The sequence below is a fragment of the Ambystoma mexicanum genome, chromosome 4p (assembly GCF_040938575.1).
Source record: "Ambystoma mexicanum isolate Mex_15411 chromosome 4p, UKY_AmexF1_1, whole genome shotgun sequence".
Taxonomy (NCBI): domain Eukaryota; kingdom Metazoa; phylum Chordata; class Amphibia; order Caudata; family Ambystomatidae; genus Ambystoma; species Ambystoma mexicanum.
This window is the reverse complement of record NC_090927.1, coordinates 955,759,244-955,780,424: the sequence shown is the minus strand read 5'-3', so window position 1 is coordinate 955,780,424 and position 21,181 is coordinate 955,759,244. Positions and strand designations below refer to the sequence as shown.

Sequence of the window (21,181 nt, the reverse complement as noted above, 5' to 3'; positions counted from 1 at the left end):
GGCGGAGGTAGTAGTGGTTTGGAGTAGAGTTGGAAGGTAGTGGGAGTAGCCAGCGCAGGACCTTAGTGGTAGAGTGGGAGTTAGTAGCAGAGGCTAAGCAGGGCACCATATCCCCGGGTAACTGGGAAGATAGTAGAGATAGGTAGTGGGAACAGTAGTTGTGTTAGTAGCGGGAGGAACAAAAGTGAGTGGGAAAATAGGAGTTAATCCTAGAGGAACAGTAGGAGGCAGAGAAATAAGTGTGAGGCAGAGGTAGAGGAGATAAGTGGTAGTAAGAACAGGAGTAAGAACAGGAGTGGGAAAAGGAATTAAGATGGAAGGGTGGAGGTGGAAAGGCGGAGTGTGAGACTGGAGGGTCAGCAACGTGGTGGGAGGAGAACAGTTATAGGGTTCAGTATAGTAACTGGTCAGGAGTGAGAGGCTGTAAATGTTGTGAGCGTGACGCTGGATGAAAGAAGGCACCATTCCCTATTCCCAGAGAGACTAACCAATGATAAGAGAGGAAATGGTAACAGTTCCCTAGGGAGACAGGTAGCCAGCGTCTTAGGGAAAACACCTATAGTAATAGTTAGACGAATAGATAGGTGTTACCGATCGGTAGTGACCAACAGCCCGGTAAGGATGTCTGGGCTGGGACCCAGGCCTTTGAAGTTGAGAGAGGAAAGGGCTGGCCCTAGCGCCAAGGTTCCCAGCCCGTTAGGCCCTGAGTAACTCAAAAACAAAATGAAACCAGCCATTCGGATCATCAAGTTTAATAGACACCCTTGAAATTGTCTTAAGTGTGATTCTTTGTGGCCCGTCACATTAGCTTCTCTTTCTTCTCCAACGCATAAGCCTCCCCAACCATGGCTGACCCAGACTCTTCACAACTATGCTGTGTTAAATGTCGATGGAGAAAGCTCAAATTTCCTTTAGACTGCAATATCTTAACTTCTCTTAACCTTACTTCTAGCCAAACAACACTACTACACTGATCTCCTCAACTACTTTTCCTCTCATCCAAAATGTATTTTTCAGACCCCGAAACGTACATTATCCCTCCTCTTCCTCCTGATCCCACTGTATCTTCTTCTCTGTCTGCATCTGATCTTGCCTCTTACTTTACCACCAAGGTGACTTCTCTTTTCTTGTATTTCTCCTTTGTCTTCATCCCAAACCCCTCTCCTTCAGCCAGTTTGTCCCCTCTTATGTCCTCCTTTCTCTCTCTTTCTGTAATTGATACCCCTCTTCCTTTATTTCCAAAGCACATCCTACTGCAACTCCCTCTGATCCTATTCCCTCTTCTCTAATTCCGAAGAGCTACTCTTTTCTCCTTCCTCACAATACTCTTCAATTCTTCTCTGCAATCTTCAACTTTCCATTTCACTTCTTCCTTTCCTTTCTGAACCATTAGAGTGTATTGTCTATTTCCAAATATCTACTCATCTTAGCATGGCTTCTCATCTTCCATTATACCAATCCAGCTTTTGTCCATTTTTAAGGAGGCTGCCCTCCTCTCTGTTTGTGACTCGCTTCTTTTTGCCCGTTATGGAAAGCAATCTTCTTTCCTGGTTCTCCTCAACTTGTCAGCACTGGTCTAAGCATACGAAAAGTAGTAGTGGAACTATGTCTCCACTTGCCTTTCCACGCTCCCCACAAACCCCATAGACACGCCCCTGCCACATGCAATTCAAACCCCCAAACAAAGACGCCTTCTGTTAAGGTGACGTTCAGTGCATTACACTGAAGTGCACGTTTAAACTTCTTCCTACACTTTTATTTTAAAACTAAACCATTCTGGAATGGTTTCTTTTTAACATAAAAGTATAGGAACGGTAAAACCAATTTAAAAAAGTATACAGTCAGTGTCTCCCTCTCCTCTCCTCTCCTCTCCTCTCCTCTCCTCTCCTCTCCTCTCCTCTCCCCTCCCCTCCCCTCCCCTCCCCTCCCCTCCCCTCCTCTCCACCCCCCCCCCAGTTTCAGGGGTTCTCTATGCAACTGGTTTCCTTCCTATCTTTCAAACCACACTTACTCCGTATCCAGGGCTGGGTAAGCTCCCCCAGTATTTCCTCTTCAATAAGGCATCCCACAGAGTACGGTTTTGGGTCTCCTCTTATTCTCTCTATACACGATCTTGCTTGCCTCTATCATCTCATCTTCTGTTCTCTATCCCATCACTTTTATGCAGATGCTTCACAGGTTTTACTTTCCTTTACTTCTCCACCCCATCTATCCACTCTGCTCTAACTTCCTGCTTTCTAGCCATGTAGTCTTTGATGGCTTACCATTATCTCCACCTTAATCCCTCCAAAACTGAGGCCCTTTTCTTTCAGGCATGACCATTTTCTGCCTCTACCTCCCCTCCACCTCCCTTGTTATCCTCTTATCCGCCTGGAAGCTCTGTGTTATTTTTGAGTAGTCCCGTACATTTTCCTCTCACATTCCTGCTACCTTTTTTTCATGTTATTTTAATCTTTTCAACATACGGAAAGCTCGGACCTTCCTTTCTTTTTATGCCACTAAAAATCTTGTCTCACCTTCTCCAGTCTGTTCCATTGCTCTAGTCTTCCACCTACCCATCTCACTCCCTCTATAACTCAGCTATACATCTTCTTTTCTCTTTATCCTCTTGTGACTCTATAGCCCCTGCACTAACATCACTTCAGTGGCTCTCTTTTGAATCGTGCCTCCTGTTTAGCTTTCTCTGCCTCGTGTTTAAGTGTCTTTACGGTCTGACCCCCATCTCTCCTCTCTGATCTCTTTCTTTTCCCCCAACATGCTCCATTGATTCCCAGTCTCATTTTCTTCTATCAGTCACCGCACATGCGCGCAATCTCATTTTCGCTCCTTTACTCTTTTGGCCCCAAAGATCTCCCTCTTCGTTCCTCGTCTTCCTTTCCTCGGTTCCGTTCTCATCCTAAAGACCATTTACTGTCCTGCTGATTTTGTTTTCCAATTATTTGCATTTGATTTGTACTACTGTTTTTACTTTTGTCAAACCACTTTTGCGTACAGCACTCTATAAGTTTATATACAAATGCAAACAAATAGCATATTTTCACTGTACTGTATTGCTGAAACATCTGACTTTGTTTTTGAAAGTAGCTCATTTGTCATTCACACTTATGGAATGTGCTGCTGTGTCGCGCCCATAACCCCTCCAACTCTCCCACGATTTCCTTAGTAGGCCTCAATACTAGTTGACAGGGTCCACCAAAAACCAGGGTGGGGTACTCTGGGAATGTAGCAGAAAAAACTCACTGGAATATTTCCATACGCGCAATGCTTTGCGTACAAACAAAAATATTTAAAGCCTTGCAATGATATTATTGGAAGTTTAAGACACTGTCATGAATCTTCATTTACCCAATTATTTTGCAGTGCAAGCAAGATCCTTTCCAATGTCCCTTTTACTAATATTGATGGGTAGGATTATATAAGTGCTCAGTGAAACCGTTCATAAAGTGAAGAGTTATAAAATTCATTAAAGTCCATGCTATGTGTCCCCATGAGATCCTCCCACTGAGTGCCACCCCCCGGGGGGTCTATTGGGTAGCGGCCTCACCTCCTTGGCCTCAAGGGAAGAGGCTCCCTCTCGGGGAGAAGTGACGACATCCAAGCGTTTGTCACAGCTACCACAAACATTATTTCACCTGGCTCCTTTTCAATTTGTCGGTCAACTTGGGAATGGGAGTTACTGTGGGGGTAGGCCCAGAGGAATTCCCTCACCCCAGTGATCAAGAATGCATCTCACAACGATGACAGATACAGAGGCATCCTCAAAAAAACAAAGCACTGGGCATTACAATGTAGTGCAAGAGATGTACATTTCGATGCGCTACATCAATAGATGATGTGAGGAGTCAGCAATGAGAGACGGACACAAGGGGCCTCATTACATGTGTGGCAGTCCGGAAACAAGGGTGCCGGTAAGCGCACTGGCACCCTTGTTTCCATCCACCACACTACGAGTCTGCCTGCCGGGGTCACTGCGCCAGGCAGTTCTGACCCTGCCTGGCGCATCGGCCCTAGTAGACAGAGGCATCACGTAAGCACTGGCACCGTTAGCAACGGTGCCAGTGCTTCCGAGTCCCCAATCTTATGGAATCCTATTGGACTCCATGGTAATGGAGACTTACAAAATCCGGTGCCTGACTTCCCGTGCTGCCGGGACTTGTAATGTCCCGGTGACACCCGCAAGTCAGGCGCCGGGTTTGGTGTTACGGGAAAGGCGGAAACCCACGAAATAAGGCCCAAGTTGTTCATGTTTTCAAACAAAAACGTTTATTAAATGAAAAAGAAGTTGGGGAAATGCCTTTCTAGCCCTACTCTAAAGATACATGTCCCTACCTAGAAAGCAAAACTATGGATCTGTCTATGTCAGGAAGTCTGTTAATAATAATCTGTCCTTCTATCGAAAACATCTTATGCTGGCCCTTACACTAGCTACAAAATAACAAAGGGTGCAAGGAAATATGTTTTGATGATCGCATTTTCGATCCGGAGTCCGGAGTGCAGGGTTAGTGGTGTCCCTTTCCTCTTGTGTCCCCTTGACCCACTATCAGTTTTATTTTCCTTGCCTTGGCTTTTGCCTTTTCTCTCTGTGCACCTAGTGCTCCTCTACCCTTCATGTTCCCCTTTACCCGTTGTCCTCCCCTCACCCCTCTCCCTACATTGGTTGTTGACCTCCCTTCTGCAAGTGCCTCAATCCGGCAACCTCCCCAGCATTCCATTTTTGATACAGAGTGAAGGGTGAGTGGTGTCCTTTTCCTACTGTGTCACTGTGTCCCCCTCTCAGTGTTTTATTTACCTTGCCTTGGTTTTTTCCTTTTCCTGCCACACAGCTAGCGCTCCTCTCTCCCTCATGTTCCTGCTTACCTGCTGTCTGGTTGCCCTCCCCTCACCCTCTCCCCACCCTCCATTGGCTGTGGACGTCCTCTTAGTACAGCCAACCAGTGCAGTCCCCTGGGTCGAAGGGCCCTGAGGCAAAGGGCAGCTCCAGACTGTCTTTGCCTGTGTTAGCCGGTGGAGCATGCAGCGCAGCCGTCAACCAGCAGCGGCTGACAAGGTAAGAAAGGTGCAGCAAGGGGAAAAGCCATTACTGCTCCCTATTAAACTGTCCCACCTCTCTTAATGCTCCTTTTTATCAATGCCTTAATCTGCTGCACATCGCCCACAATTGTATGTTCCATTTTGGGCACTTAAGCCCTATACAGGAATTTCACATCTAGGTGTTTTTGCTTGTCCTGAAGTATGCTGAAACCTAGGTTTTTCCCTTTTTCCTTTTATGCTGGACACTTGTATCTAGATGGTTGCATTGCTGTTGTGTTGAAGTTGGCGTTGTGCTCTCCCTCAGCCGCTCTCATGCCTTCCTTGGCCCCCGCTATCCCTTTCCGTTCTACTCTCCTCTTCTCTCAGTCTTCGGATGGCTCCGCTCTGTGTGAGTCTCATCCCAACAGGTTATCCCCTGCTCCTCCTGAACTTCAAGGACAACATTGCCTCTGTTACCCCAGAGTTTGCAATCATTCCTTGCTACTGGCTCTTTCCCACTTCTCCCCACGTACTTCCTTGTGCACCCACTCCTATAAGTGCAAGTGAACCTGCTCACTTGCACTTATGTACCAGTCTCATCCCTCCCTCCTGAGCATCACTCTTCCTCCCTGTCCTGCACTCGCATGCTCCAAACTGTCTTATGACATAGTAGGAACGTTATTCTTTGTCTTATTCCCTGATCCCTCCTTCCTTTCCCTCCCCTCCTACCCCCATCCCCATCTTTCTTGTTTGGCACATGCACAATCCAAATTGTCTCATGACCAAGGTGGAACGTTATTGTTTGTCTTATTCCCTGACCCCTCCTTCCTTTCCCTCCCCTCCTACCCGCCTACACCCCTCCCCATCTTTCTTGTTTGGCACATGCACAATCAGAATTGTCTCATGACTTAGTAGGAACGTTATTGTTTGTCTTCTTCCCTGACCCCTCTTTCCTTCTTCTCCCCTCACTCCCACTCCCCATCATTGTTACGGCACTTGCACAATCCAAATTGTCTCCCAGCCTAGTAGGAATGTCATTGTTTTGTCTACTTCCCTGTTTCTCCCCCAAACCTTGACGTCACCCCCTCTTCTTTCTTGTTCCAGCACTTGAATGATCCAAATGTCTCAAGATGTAGTAGGAAAGGTTTTTTTTTTTTCTCCCCTGTACCACCTGCCCCTTGTCTTGATGCGCCTTGAAACACCATTCGGATGTTTGTTTATTTATTTGGTAATGCGCACCGAACCCGTAGGTAGCTGGGCGCAGCAGAAAATACTTAGGCGTGGTTACAGCATAGTACTGATACAATATAGGGCATATTAAGTACAAGTTAGTTACACATAATGATACAGTAAATTACAGAGATTGCAACGAGGAATATGCAGGGGTACATACAAAACTGAAAGAGTACTTTCCTAGATATAAGAAGAGGTAAGAAGATGTGCCGGGTATCCAAGATTATGTGTTGATGGATCGCATAGGATGTATAGGCGCATTATAAATACCCAATAAATAAATGGCAAAACTGTTCAAAAAACAAAAGTAATAACTCCAACGAAAATGTTCTCCAAGGTAAAAGGCTGTTGGGCCCAGAGGATGTTTCCCTTCCCCTAGATTCTTCAAATAGGATTGTAAAAATTTTCATTTTGGTAACACTTTCTTTAGACCTGCTTTGGACTCACAAAGTTCTTGTTTAAGCAGGAAAGCTCTGTATACGTCTTTTTGTGACACTTCTCGTCGCTTTGTAGATTCCCTGGTATACTCCCCTGCCAAGAATTTTGGCTCCATCTCAATTGCCTGGTATACTCGCCTGCCAGGGCTTCTTTTGTAGGTTTGCAGATTATCTGGTATACTCTCCCACCAGAAATGTTGGTTCAATCTTAACTGCCTGGAATACTCGCCCTTCAGGGCTTCTTTTGTATTTTCCCAGTTCTTTAGATGTATCAAAATAGCATATACCTTAAGGTGTTTTATATAATTATTCAAACCTCTCCCCCACATTGGCATCTCACACATCTGTATTGGGTTGGGGTTTCACTTTGGACTTTGTCTTGACAGCATTTACACATACTTCTTACTTTGTCTTGGTTGCATTCAAACATTCTTCTTATTTGGTCTTGTTTGCAAACAAACATTCTTCTTATTTGTTGTAATGCGTGTGTGGAAATAAGCTAAAAAACAACATGGCACCGGTGAGTGGCCATTTTCAACATGCACTTTCAAACCGCAATGAAAGTCTACGTTTTTGTGAGCTCAGTTAGCAGACATGAGTTCTGCCATGGCTGCAATATTTTATTTTTAAGCAGATGAGCTCACTGCGGAGGATAGCTGGTATATTGTTCGCTCAAGAATGAGTCAAGAAGGGAGTCAGAGTTGTGCAGTGATAAGGGGTGCTGGGAATGAGCATGCAAGACAAACTAGGTCTTTCTACTACTAACTGTATTTTTTCGTTCATTGCTGCCCATGCTTGCTGTCTGTCCTTCAGCCGGGGACGGGTGGCAACCTAAGGTGGGCGAGCATTTTTTTCCCCCATAAGAGAAGAGGTATCCTGGTGGTAGACAGAAAATTGGAACCCCGGGTGATGAAGTCTTGCTGAGAAGTAGGACACTTCGTTCCAGACCCCGTTAGCACATGTGATCTCTCTGCGTACCTGCCTTGGTACTGGGTAGTGTCGTAGTGGCTGAGATGAAGCTTTCGCCTTCAACTGCATTAACGGTGATATAAACTTTGTTTGTAGCTATCCTTGTCTGTGTGCGTCTATGTATAACCAATTATATTTACTCCAAGAGTCATTAGTATGCTTAGATCTTGTAAGAATAAAAGGGCCTGTAAAGAGCCAATTAAATTCCAATTATTGGTCTAAGTGTGTCCAAGAACTTTTATTCTGTGTAATAAAGTAAGTGGTTCTAGGGTCATTACACATGACAGAAAAGCAACATAATGGAGCGGTGGGCAGGGTCTTTGTGTTGATATTGATGCCAAAGAACCCAACAAATTTGGAGCTTGGACTCAGAAAGGCAATTTTCTATTTGTTTGGGAAGAAAGTGGGTGTGTTTTAAGGTATTGTTGAGAGGGATGTGAAACATTCATTGACACCATGAGCTCCCTATTTAGGAAAAAAGGAAACTCAACAGGGGGAGACTGTCCTGAGATGACGATCCTAGGATGGACAAAGAGTCTATCGGACAAAATAGCACAGGCTCGGGCGTGTGGCGCAGGTTTCAGTGAGACCTGGGATACGAGTATAGGAGAGGCGAGTCCGGCGGAAGTGGCTGGTTGCCTGCAACAGGTACCTGTGAAAATGGGAAAGGAGTGTTCCCCGTTAGGTAGACGAGGGTGGAAGAAGGTAAGTGGTTCTAGGGTCATTACACGTGACAGAAAAGCAAAACAATTGGGTATTGCTGTTGTAATCATTGGGATTTGACCACATTAGCAATTTCGCACCATTCAAACAATCTGTGTTCTTGCACTTGTCGGAACGCCCATGGGCTCCCTGCTGCTTTGGGCGGACTCACTGGGCTTTTCTTGCATTTCCGATAATCTCAGCGCCGTTGTGCGATGGATCCTTCATCCACTTTCCATTGGGAGGTGTGTGGATGTTCTCCCAGCTGCTTTCGCGGCTCCGCGGTGACTCACCGGCTTCCATTTTCATTCAGGAAAGAAGAGCGCTGCTTCAGAGAGCGGTCTGACCTCCAGGAGCACCAGCACGGTTCATTTCGTCTCCACAAAGCTCTTGGCTTGCACACGCCTTCTCTTCCTCCGTTCCGGCAGCCTTCTCTGTGTTTGTGAATCCCGACCTGGGTCTTGACGTCCTTTCATGCCCAGTTCACTACTATAGTGCGTTTTCCATCTTCAAATGCCCGCACACTGAAGATATGGCAAAACAACTAGTCTGCATGCGAGACTTTGGGTTACTGTTCCTTTGCACAAACTCCTTACTCCTCTTCCTCGTCTCAATACCTGAGTGATTATGGGAGTTGGAGTCTATAGATGTTATTGGATTATCGACTCTCATCTGGTTTCCATGGGGATTTCACATAGCGGCATATCAGAAAAAGGTGTTGTGAATGTGTTCATTCTTAAGTGTTTTTTTTTAGGGTTCTCACCAAATGATACATTAGAAAAAGATGGTAGGTATGTATTGTCTGTTAAATGGTCTTTCTTAGGAATTCTTCATAAGGGTTTATCCGAAACACACAGTGTTATAGGTGTGTTGTGGATGTTTAAGTCAAAGGTGGCGTTCTGGTCAAAGGAGTTTAGGGAAATGTTTTCTTTCTTCCTCCACTGGGGGAACTATTAGCTGACAATAGGCCATTAAGGTCTTTGATGGCAGTCTTTTTTATGGACAAGGGGGTAATAGTGCATCCTCTCCAATGAGGCACCTGCCTTCTTGCCACCCAATACTGGATGAGCATGCATTTTCTCTCACTAAATCTCCCTAAAACAGAAAAAAAATGAAATTCTGTTATTCCACTGTTCCAACCCCTCTGTCTCCCCCTTCCATTTCCTTTCCGTCCTCTTCTCTCTTGTTTAGACCTACAGCTCGCAACCTTGGGGTGATTTTCGACCCTGCTCTTTCCTTTTGATTGGACATCGCCGCCATTGAGAAATCCTACCACTATCAACTCTTTAACATCTGTAAGGCTCGTCATTTACTCTCCTAGCACACTACCAAGCTCCTTATCTCCACTCTGGTGTTCTCCTGTCTCGACTATTGTTCTGCCTTACTTCTTGGTCTTCCATCCTACCATCTTGCTCCTTTATGCTCCATTTTTAACTCCGCTATTTGCACACTCTGCCTGCACCCCCAGCTCCCATTCTTTCGATCTCCCCTTCATGGGTTAACTTTGACAAATGATTATTGTTCCCTCTTCTTAACCATTGTCTAATAAAGTACCCAGTGTCTTGCCCCCATCATATCTGTCCTCCTTGCTTTCTGTGTTGTCTTTGTAGAAGAAGGGATCGATTGGTGTATGGCTCCCAGATAAAGATATATTTAAGTAAATATCTTGCCCCAGAGCACTGCCCACAGAGTCCTCCTATGAGATCCAAGGAGTGAAAGATTTCCCCAGCGTCCAGGCTTGCATAGCGAGTTCTTTCAAACACATGTCTGGCAGTTACTGGTGGTACCATTGTGCCTACTTTGTGATTGCTCAAGTCAGTTGATTTTCCAATACAATCAGCAACCAGGTAGAACCTTTAGGGCAGTTGTATTCTGTTCCTTTCCACTAGGTATGCTCGGTATGTGTTACCAATAGATAACTGGCTCATGAATTTTGGCACTAGGTTCACCAAACCTCTTAACAAGAATACCAGGGTGACCGGCAAGGCAATGGGAGAGGGCCCAGTGGGCTGGCATCCAATGAGAAATAAGCTCTGTGAGCACCTCAGGCCAGAGCCAGATGTACGTTCATAACATCACCTTGGGTAATCTCCAAACCAAAAATCCTCCACGCTTTAGATAAAGACCACCTCTGTTTTGCACAAGACTAGCAACATATGTGTACTAACTTTGTGAGTCATTGCTTGGCAAGAGCAGTAACTTTTGGATAAAAAGGTGGCTTGGTCCACTTGGTTGAAAATATTTGACCTTTTCACATTTGAGCGAATTTTCTTTGCTCTTTATTTGGTCGGAAATGCAGGGGGGTCTCTATTCCCTTACGCAATCCCATATATATATTTAATGAAATCTGACTGAATTTCGACCAAAAAAACAATCAAAAAAATGTGGTGAAAAATGAATGGTCAAATGTTTTTCGACCAAGTATGCTAATACCTAAAAAGGTTGCCAGGCCTGTTAAGAGGTATTTAATAACCTTTTGTGTCTTTACCATTATCTTCTAAAACTCAGTGAAATCTGAGCCCCAAAGATATAGGCCTACTCAAAACAATCTCATCAGCTACAAGTACAAATGGGGTGTAGTCAACCCAGGCAAAACAGGTGCAACACTAGCCAGCCAGCTTGTGTGAACTGAACCCACCAAGAAAAAAACATTCTTTACACCTAGCAAACAATGTCACAATTGGATGCCAAGACACTTAGAAGACGAAGGTGGGTCTTTGGAAAAGAAGCAAAGAAGGAAGACATAGCTGTATTTGCTCAGGAACTTAGTTTCTATTAAAAAAGCAGGTTGCCTCAGCAGAGGGCTAGGAACTTGATCCAGGTGAAGAAGAAGAGGTACATGTTGGATGTGGCCTATGGGATAACCGCATACACTTAAACATTTCCAGATCTGTTTGCTGTACAAACTTCTCCTTTCTCTTCCCACTTTCAGAAGCTTGTTACAAGAACAGCGAGGAAGGAAGGCTGTGGACATATCCATACAAGAAGTTAAGAAAAGATGTCAATTGTATAAACTTCTGTTGACTTCTATAAATGTTTTTGAGTTCAAGAAAATGCTCTCTCTTCTGAATTCAAAAATGTATTTACTTCTCTGCTGTGGCTGAGGCTAGTACATTCCTTAAAATGAAAACGTACTACTAGTTTGGATAGATGAACATTAAAGTGCGATAACTTTTCAACTTCTTCCAATACAAAGGTTCACAGGATTTCATCCTGCCCTCACAAACTATCTGACATTTTGTAAAGCAACATCACAAATCATGGCAACTAAATCTAGGTCTATTAGGACAGGGCAAATAAGAAACGGGGCACTGAAGATCCCCCAGTGTTACATTGCACATTTAAAGAAGCACTGCTAAAGATAACAGTTTTCGGTAATGACAGAACATGTGTTTGAACAATAAAGACATCTAAGAATTTGTGCATTTTAAAAAGGTGATTTCAAAGAAATATTAGGTATTTGAAGTTAATATGTATATTAATAAGTCTGCATTCAATGAAGTATGTACTAAGTATTTACTTTCTGTGAGAGTCACATTTGGGAAGGCACTAGGAAATGAGGATACCAATGACCATTATATAGAGTTACCCAGAGGTGGTAAAAGGAAGAACTTTTCTTTCTATCAGTCTTTGCTGTTAAATGGGATCCCAGACTAAGGAATTTATAAATAGACTGCTACCATGTGCAGGGGCCATATCTTCAAAGCGAGTATTCCCAGAAGTGAAGTCACCAGCATTTGGTTTTGAAGTCACCTTATGCTGCTAAGAGGGGCAATCAGCTCACCAGTGCTGGTCTGAGGCAGAGCTAAAAAAAACAAGAGCAGGTCATCAAAATCCATTAGGGGAATTCTACTGCAGATGAGAGTCTTGCATTCACAGACCGCCTACCCCAGAAGGTCCACCACAGTGATCACGCTGCTCACTAGGTAAATGGATACAAGGAAAGAAAAAGAGCAGGGCCCCAGTGTTCCACCCCTATGCTCTCAGCAGAAGATGGGTGGTCACCCATGGGATTAACATGTTGGTGTGCTAATTAAGCTAATGCTAAAAAAGAAAATAAGCATTTTACTGGAGAGCCTATGGACACCTATGGGTAAAGGTGTAGTGTACAAGTGCTACAAATTATTCAATCACTGTATACAACATATTTATGCTTGTAGTAGCCAGGAAACACCCTCTGGCCCATCAACCACCCAGCAATGATAAACTCAATGCAGAAGTTAAATAATGTTCTAGTGTCTCTGGGGACATATTGATAACCTTAAGAAAATGGTTCAGTGCAAGAGTCTGGAGAAAAGTCCCTAAAATTAAGGGTGAAGCACAGACAGCTGCAAGGCATGTACCTTGGTATAATGATCATATCCACCGCATTTTGGTTTTGAATAGTTAATTAGACTGTCAATTGCTATGCCACCAATCTTTCTACAGACTGACAGTACAAAGTTCTGAACATTCTTCTAGCTGAGCAGGTAATGGCTCTTCTTCAAGCAGAGCATTTGGAAGGTATCCCACCAACAAAAATGCAGATACTTTTTAGTGACTCAGGACAAGAGAGGAGGCTACACATGGTCAGCCATAAAGGAATAACTTTAAAGACATACAAGTCCTTCCTCATGGCTATGGGCTTGGTTCAATTGTGAGGAATAATTCTGCAGCACCTTGCTCCTCCCTCCCTGATGTGCTCGTGAAGCTAGAGCCTTATGCTAGGGAAAGGGAGGGCCAAGGCTAAAACATCCAATCATGTTTGGATGAATGTACCACAGGAAGGCAACAGCAAGCTAAGGTGTTGTATCCTTAAACAAATGTGTAAACCATGCTAACAGCATCTTTAGCTGAGTCTGATCCAAAACTAAAACGCATTCAATGCTTTGCACATATTTAAGGCACATACCAAGAGACAGACGACTCAGTGATTATGTGATACATATATCAAACCTTCATTCAACTTGCAGCAGGTACTTTTACTGTAGGACACAACCGGACAAAAACTGAAAACCCAAGACATGAGGCAATTCATAGCTCACCGTCATAATTGAGAGCAAGTCTTCCACATTGCAGTCTGGTTTTAAGCGATCTTTGAACATCCTGACAGTTGGATGCTTCAAATAGTAGTATGAAGAAATGCGACCATGGGTTAAAGGCTGTATGCTTCGATTGTCCTGTTTCATCAAAAAACAAAATCACATGTAAATGGATTTTAGACAATTTGGCATGTGTTAATGGTATCAAGTCTCTTCTTCAGTTGATTCTTCTGCCAATTGTGAAAACGATAAATGTTTTCAAGTATACTCAGACATATATAAAACAATGATACTGTTCAAAAAACGAAATGTGTACAATATATTTTTTTGCATACCTCTGTATCAATGTCATGCAAAGGTTCTCTTCTTTAATGGCAACAGGTTTACACCATGACAATACCATTAAATGATGCACTCTACGCTACTGCAGCACCTTGTTTTCCTCTCTCCCTACCCTTCAGGGACAACCATACAACACTCTTCTGTCACCCCTCCATCCTTCATTCAGCACTTTCTCCACTATCCCGTTCCAATGTCATTCTGTCCTGTCCTCGTCCCTGGTTTATGTGCCCACATTCCCCTGAAAAATCTGGCCTTCAAGCCAAATTCTCTCACCCCATCTGCTCTGTTATCAATGGTAAATTCTATATGTGTTTATGTGCCATAAATGCATTGCTTTCCCTTCAATATTTTTTATTAATAAATAAATATAATTAATACATGTATTTTATTAGCAACACGAACACATTTTAGTTTCTGAGCTGCACAGAGACCAGGAATGCTCAGGGCAAAGCTAGGGTACTACAGGTAGATGGAGACATGGTGCTCACTAATCTCGGGAGAAAGATGGGATGGCTTCCTGCCCATGAAACACCCTAGACTGTTTTACTCAATCACTGACCTGCAGGTATTGGTCCAAGTGGATAAGGACTTGTTATTAGAGTGTGCCCATTTTTGATGGATCAAGTTACTTACTCGTAACTCCTTTTCTCCAGCATGGGTCTGGCATGGATTTACATGCTCATGAATATTCCCCCTTGTCAGGCTGGGGATCCTCAGTAAAAATGAAAGCAGTTTCGCTTTAGCCTGAGAATTGCTTGTCTCCTCTATAACCAATCATTGTCCCTTGGGTCATAATGCCCCCATCCAATAACAGCCATCTCCCTAAGCTCCACCCGTAGTGGTCATCTTCATATTTGGTAGAGCATGTAAAGTGGCAGTATGAACGAAGAAGAGCCACAGAGGGGAAGGAGGAAGGGTTCACATGTGAATCCATGCCAGACCCATGCTGGAGAACAGGAGTAACTTGTTCCCTCTTCAGCATGGGGGTCTGACATGGATTCACATGCTCATGAATATGATTATACAGCAGTACATATACACAACCACGGGAGGTGGCAAGGCGCAATAGAAGTAATACACTTACCCCTGAACAGACAAGCCTCAAGCAAACAGGTTGCGTAGCACCGCTTGGCTGACCCGAGACTCTTCCCGGAATCCCTGTCGACGCAGTAGAATGTTGTGAAGGTGTGGGTGGACCTCCACATATCAGCCCTGAAGATGCCAAGCAGGAGAACACCAGAGAGAAATGTTGTCGTGGCTGCTATGGCTCTGGTGGAAAGGGTGCTCGACCAGTCTGGGAGAGATCTGTTGGCCAGGCAACGACATGCATGAAGCAGCCGGAGAGACACCTGGATATAGAAGCCTTCGACAGAGCCTTCCCGTGATTGACAGGTCAAAAATTCACAAAGAGTTGAGATGTCGTCTGAAAGTCCTTCATGCGTGCCACATACAACTTCAAGGCATGAGCAACGTACAGCGAATGCAGCGTCTTTTCCGACGGTTTAGTAGGATTCGGGAAGAGGACTGGCAGAACCAAAGGCTTGTTGAGGTGGAATTCTGAAGGAACCTTCGACACAAAGGTGGGGTGGGTCCACAACACCACCCTCATAGCGTAGAAGGACAAGTACGGCTGCTTGCAGGAGAGGGCCTGGATCTCCCCGACCTGCCTGGCCGAGGTGATGGGCACCAGAAAAGCCGTCTTCCATGAGAGAAACTTCAGAGGGGCTTGATGAATCCATTCAAAAAGGGACCCCCATGAGCTTAGTCAAAACCATGTTGAGCTCCCAAGCTGGGGCAGCAGCCTTCACTGGTGGAAAAGCCCTGAAGAGGCATTTAAGTAACTCCTTGAAAAGCCTGTGCAACCACAGGGAGGGCTTACCAGGTGCCCTGGTGTAACCGGATATTGGAGCCAGATGCACCTTGATGGAGGTGTGAGCTAGGTCAGCCTTGGCCAGGGAAATCAGATACGGAAGGAGCTGCGGAGCTGTGATTCACAGCAGCATGATCCTCTGAGACCTGCACCACACCGTAAAGCGTTTCCATTTGTGGCCATAGCAAGACAACAGAGGAAGCTCTGGCCTTGGCAAGGATCTTTTTGCACCCCAGCGGCATGGAACAATGCCCAAACTCTAGGGCTGCAGGAGCCAGGCCATGCGGCTTAGCAACGCCGGGTTGTGGTGCAGTATTGCCATGTCTTCTCTGGAGAGCAAATTGGGAAGTGAAGGCAGCTGAATGAACGGGGCCACGCCAGACCAATGAGTATCATCCTGCAATGACAATGTTGGAGTGTGCTGATCACATGTAGCAGGAGCGGAATCAGCAGGAATGCGTACAGGAAGATCCCTTCCCACGGGAACGAGAAGGCATCCCCCAGGCTCCTCGGCTGAGGAAACCTGCTGGCGAACCTCTGGCACCTGGAATTGGCCGCCATCGCGAAGAGTTCAATCCGGGGTTGGCCCCACTAACTTGCGGAAGAGAAGGGGTACTTGATCCTGTCTAAGCTCTCACTCATGGCAAGACCGCAGCTCCCTGCTATGTGAGTCTGCAAGGGTGTTCTTGGAGCCTGTGAGGTGAAATGGGATGAGGAACATGTCCCGCAGAATGGCCCAGTGCCAAAGGGACTGTGCTTCGAGGGAGAGCGCCGGTGAGCACATCCCGCCCTGCTTCCGGATGTAGAACATGGTGTCGTTGATGTCAGCGAAGATCACCACCACCTTGCCCCGCAGTTGAGGCAGGAATGATTTGCGGGCCCAGAAGACCGCTGAAGTTCCAGGGCGTTGATGGGAAGGTATTTTTCCTCTGGGAGCCAGAGGCTTCTGGCGTGCCACTGTCCAGTGTGGGCCCCCCACCCATCCAAGGAGGCGTCTGTGGTGACAGCGGCCTTATACGGCGGGATCTAAAAGGTTGCCCCTTGCACGAGATGTGGGCGCACTGCCCACCATTGCAGAGCTTGCTGGAATTCCGGTTGAGGGGGAACTTGTCCGTACAGGCGCCTGTGACCTGCAGCCACTGGGCATGCAGGAACTCCTGAAGAGGCCTTATCTGCAGCCAGCAAAAAGGGGACTAGGTGGATGCAGGAGTAAATTATGCCCAACAGCGACTTGATGGCTCGTACTGTTGCTGATTGTGCCGACGACAGGCGCGGCATCTTCCTCAGGATGGCCGTCACCCTCTCCTTCAAGGGGGTAGCCAGGCATGCAAACATATTGAGACGGGTGCCCAGGAACAGAGCATTCTGCAATGGCTTCAGGCAGAAGTTCTGATAATGGATGGAGAACCCGAGCTCCGTCAGCAGACGAATGGTCTCTGCTGTGTGCTGGTTTGCCTGTTCGTAAGAGCGAGAGCAGATGAGCCAGCCGCCCAGATAAGGGTAGACGTGGATGCACTTGAAATGTAGATGCACCACCACCAGGGCTAAGAACTCTTTGAACACGATCAGCACTGATTTCAGGCCCAAGGGCAGGGTCTTGAACTTATAGTGCCGTCCCTAAACCACAAACCTCAGGAACTTCCAATGTCATTGGTGAGTGGGCACGTGAAAGTAGGCGTCCTGCAGGTCTAAAGTCACTAGGAAATCCCCTTCTTCTAGCTGGTTGAGCACGTGCTGCGACGGGACCACCCTGAACTTCTGGGACTTTAATTATTTGTTGAGACGCCGTAGGTCTAGGATCGTTGGCCACCCTCCTGACTTCTTTCATACAAAGTATCTTGAGTATACTGCGGAGCCCCGGAGGCCCTGGAGGGACTAGCCCTATTGCCCCTTTCCGTAACATGGACTGAACTTCCAGCAGCAGTTGAGCCATGTGTAGCTCTTGACGCTCCACAGGAGGAATGGGAGGGTACCAGTGTTGGAACTCCGAGCTGTGCCCTTTATGAAGAATGTCCAGCACCCATTTGTCTGTGGTGATGGACTTCCACTGGTCGACAAAGTTCGTTAGCCGGCTGCCCACTGGTGTGTTAAAATGGGGGCCCAGGTCTACGGCCGGTTCAGACCTGCTTGGCCGTCTGCATCCTGGCCTGTGGGTGACCATGACGCTGACTTCCGCTGCCGAAGGCTTGCGAGTGGCCCCTGCAGGCTTCCTGGGTGGTAGAGTGAGAGGGCGGGCGAAAGGGTGCAGGGTACCCCTTGGAAGACCTGCCTGATTTCCCCCTTGAGGAACGACAGGACGATGATCTCCTCTGTCTCAGTGTCCCAAGAGAACGTGCCATGTCTGTGTCAGTCTTAATCGATTGGAGTGTTTCGTCCACAGCCTTTCCAAACTAATTGTCCCCATCAAAAGGCATGTCCAGCACCATGGACTGTACATATGCCCTTAAGTCCATGGGCTTCAGCCAACCTCGGCGCCGGAGGCCCACCCCATTGCCCATCTGGCAGAAGCCAGAGTTCACAATATCCAATGCCACTGTGATGGTGTGGATCGAGGCCGCCTCACCCTCCTGGAACAGGGCCAGGGCATCAGTCTTCTTGTCGACCGGCAGGAAGTCTAAGATTGGCCTGAGCTTATACTATAGCTTCCGGTGGTACCGGGCCAGGATGACCAGGGCATTGACGGCCTTGACTGTGGGGCTGCAGAGTAAATGATGTACTTCTCCAGTGCTTCATGCTTCTTCCCCTCCTGGTTCGGAGGCACATGGCTGAGGAGGATGGGTGTCAGGAATGGCACTCTGTCAAGAGTGGCACAGGGCATCCAAGTAGGGTTTGGGTGGCTGTGCTGAGGTAAGGTAGCAGATAAGCACACACAGCAGGAAGCTCAACAACAAAGAAGAGTAGGAAACAGTAGCTGTGAGCCAAAAGGGGCAAAAGATACAAAGGTACAAACAAACTGGATTCCCTCTTGGGGTGTATTCTGAAAAGGGAAAGAGTGTTCCACGAACCTTAGGAAACTCCAGCCTTCTGCACAGATTGCTATAACAGAGGCCCACGCTGTATGCTCATGGCTGGGAACAACAGCAGTGGGTGTCTGTAACACTGAAAACACGACAAGGGAAGGGGCAGAGGTTGCCTGCCGGAAACCAACAGGAAAGCTCTGTACAAAGGGATTACATAAGACACATGAGAAGACAAGAACAGATATATCCAGCGAAAAGGAAGTCAATGAGCAATCTAGCAGAAGGAAATGAAGGAAAGGCAGTTAGACTGAAGTAGATAACCTAAGGTGGAGTACAGAGGACTCAAGGAAGAGAACAAGGGAGCAGCAGACAGGAAAACAGAAGGGCTGCAAAGTAGGAAGCAGGTCTGTAGTCAAGAGTGGGACTAGGTGCAGGCAAACTGTAGTGGACTGCGGAGAACTGTAGCAGGCTGCAAGGCAGGGATTCCAGAAGATCAGGACAGAGAGAGATTAGTAGGAGGTGACAGAGAGCCCAAAAGAATAGGGCCGCGAGGTAGGGAGCCCAGAGGAGCAGGGCTGTAGGCAGCTAAGTGTAAAACAGGCTGTACTGCAGAGGAGTGTAGCAAGCCGCAAGGCAGGGAGTCCAGAGGACACGGGCTGTTGACAGCGGAGGGAGCAGGCTGCAAGGAAGGAGCCCAGAGGACGAGGGCTGTAGGCAGCGAAGGGAGCAGGCTGCAAGGAAGGAGCCCAGAGGACAAGGGCTGTAGGCAGCGAAGAGGTGCAGGCTGCAAGGTAGGGAGCCCAGAGGACAAGGGCTTGGAGACAGCGGAGGGTTGCAGGCTGTAGGGCAGGGAGCCCAGAGGACAAGGACTGTAGGCAGCCGGAGTGAGGCAGGCTGCAGGGCAGGATGCCCAGAGGACAAGGACTGTAGGCAGCCGGAGTGAGGCAGGCTGCAAGGCAAGGAGCCCAGAAGAGCAGGGCAGCAAGGAGTGAGCCCAGAGGAGCAGGGCCGCTGGCTGTAGAGGGCTGCAGAGGACTGTAGTAGGCTGCAAGGCAGGAAGCCCAGAGGACAAGGGCTGTAGGTAGAAGGCAGCGGAGCGTGATCGGCTGCAAGGCAGGGAGCCCGGAAAGGGCACTGGATCAAAACAGGATAATGCAGCAACAGGAACAGCATACAAAGTAGCGGGTCAAGGCAAACAGGAGCGGTGAGATCTCAAGATGCAAGACACTGTGCTCCTGCAGGCAGCTGCTTATATACAGCCCTGCCCTGTTCTGAGGCAGGCTAATTGACAGCACCTGGGGCAGCACACCTGATGACAATCTGCCTCCTCCCTCTCTGGTCCTGAGCAGGTGGAAGCAGCACTGGCCGCTAGGTCTTCTGGGGATTGTGGTCCCAATGACGATGAATGAGAATAGCCAGGAATTGAGGACTGTAGCCAGGTGCATTATGGTAAATGTAGTTAATTGAATAAAATAAGAAAGAACCAAAGTTGAGCAAATGGAAATAAAAGACCAAGGCGTGAAAAGGAGTTGTTCAAGGAGTATTAGGAGGATAAATGAGTACCAAGTAGTCCATGATGGTTGCCAATGCGTGTGCCAGCGGCGCGGGCATGACAATGGGTTCGAGGAGCGCCTCCTGACGGCAGAAGACACCACAGTCTCTGGAGAAGGCTGCAATCTCAAGCACCTGAAGGGGGTGAGTCTGGGACCCTGTGTTTCTTTTCCAGCCTGTCTCTCTTGGGGGGAGCGGTACTCAGTGTTTTCATCAGGGCCAAGCCTTCCTCCCAGACATTGCCCAGCAAAGGGACCAACATGATGTTCTTCCATGAGGACTTGCTACATTGGAAAAGAAGGCATTCTTCCTTCTCCTCTGAAAACAAATTGAAGAGAGAGGATGCCCACAAGATCATGGCATTGAAGGAGCCTACCTCGTCCGGGGGTAATGCTCTGGCTGGCTCATTCGCACCCAACGGTTCCCCGTTGGATGGGAAATAGTTATCATAATCATCCAAATGGGTTGCTGAAGTGCCAGTGCCAGTGTAAACGGCACTGGGGTAGCATGCCTTGGAGGCTCAAACGGCAGATCCGGCCTCCCCTATGGAGATCCCTCCTGGGACATGGTGCAGAGGCGTTCCTTGCAGTCTGAGTAATAGTTTCCTCGGGAAAGTGGTCATCGTCATAGATTGTATAGATGTGCAGAGACAACCTCGCTGGCTTGGGGAGAAACTCTAGGCGGTAGCAGCTCCCTAATCCTGCTTGATTCCTTCTGAAACATTGAGATAGGGGCATGCCCCCCGACAGGAGTGTCCTCCGTCTTTGAGGGCAGCAGAGCCGCTGCCACAGGAGGCTGAGGAGGCAGTGCCACCCGTGGGGTCACCGTTGTCTTGAGCGTAGAAACCACAGTAGTAATTTGCATCACCCTTATATGAAGTAACGATGTTCGTTGGTGGGGTCACTGACGGGGTGGAAACAGATGCCGTTGTTGACAGAGCTGTGGTCGTCAACGAGGTGGAAGCCTTGGCAGACGAAGTTGTCGTCAACACATTTGTGATCTTGGTGGACGATGAGGCCATCAACTGGGCCTTCGATGGACCTGAAGCCCTCTCCTGCATAGCCTTGTCCTTGGACGAAGATCTAT

General features: G+C 47.2%; 1 protein-coding gene across 2 annotated transcripts in view; it reads right to left on the bottom strand.

The window, feature by feature from the left end:
- ASCC3 (activating signal cointegrator 1 complex subunit 3) overlaps positions 1–21,181 on the bottom strand; it is a 2,962,611-nt gene that overhangs the window by 390,903 nt on the left and 2,550,527 nt on the right. For both annotated transcript variants that reach the window (XM_069606524.1, XM_069606525.1), the window contains exon 37: positions 13,376–13,510. In XM_069606524.1, coding sequence (XP_069462625.1) covers positions 13,376–13,510 — 135 coding nt within the window. The remainder of the gene's footprint in view (positions 1–13,375; positions 13,511–21,181) is intronic.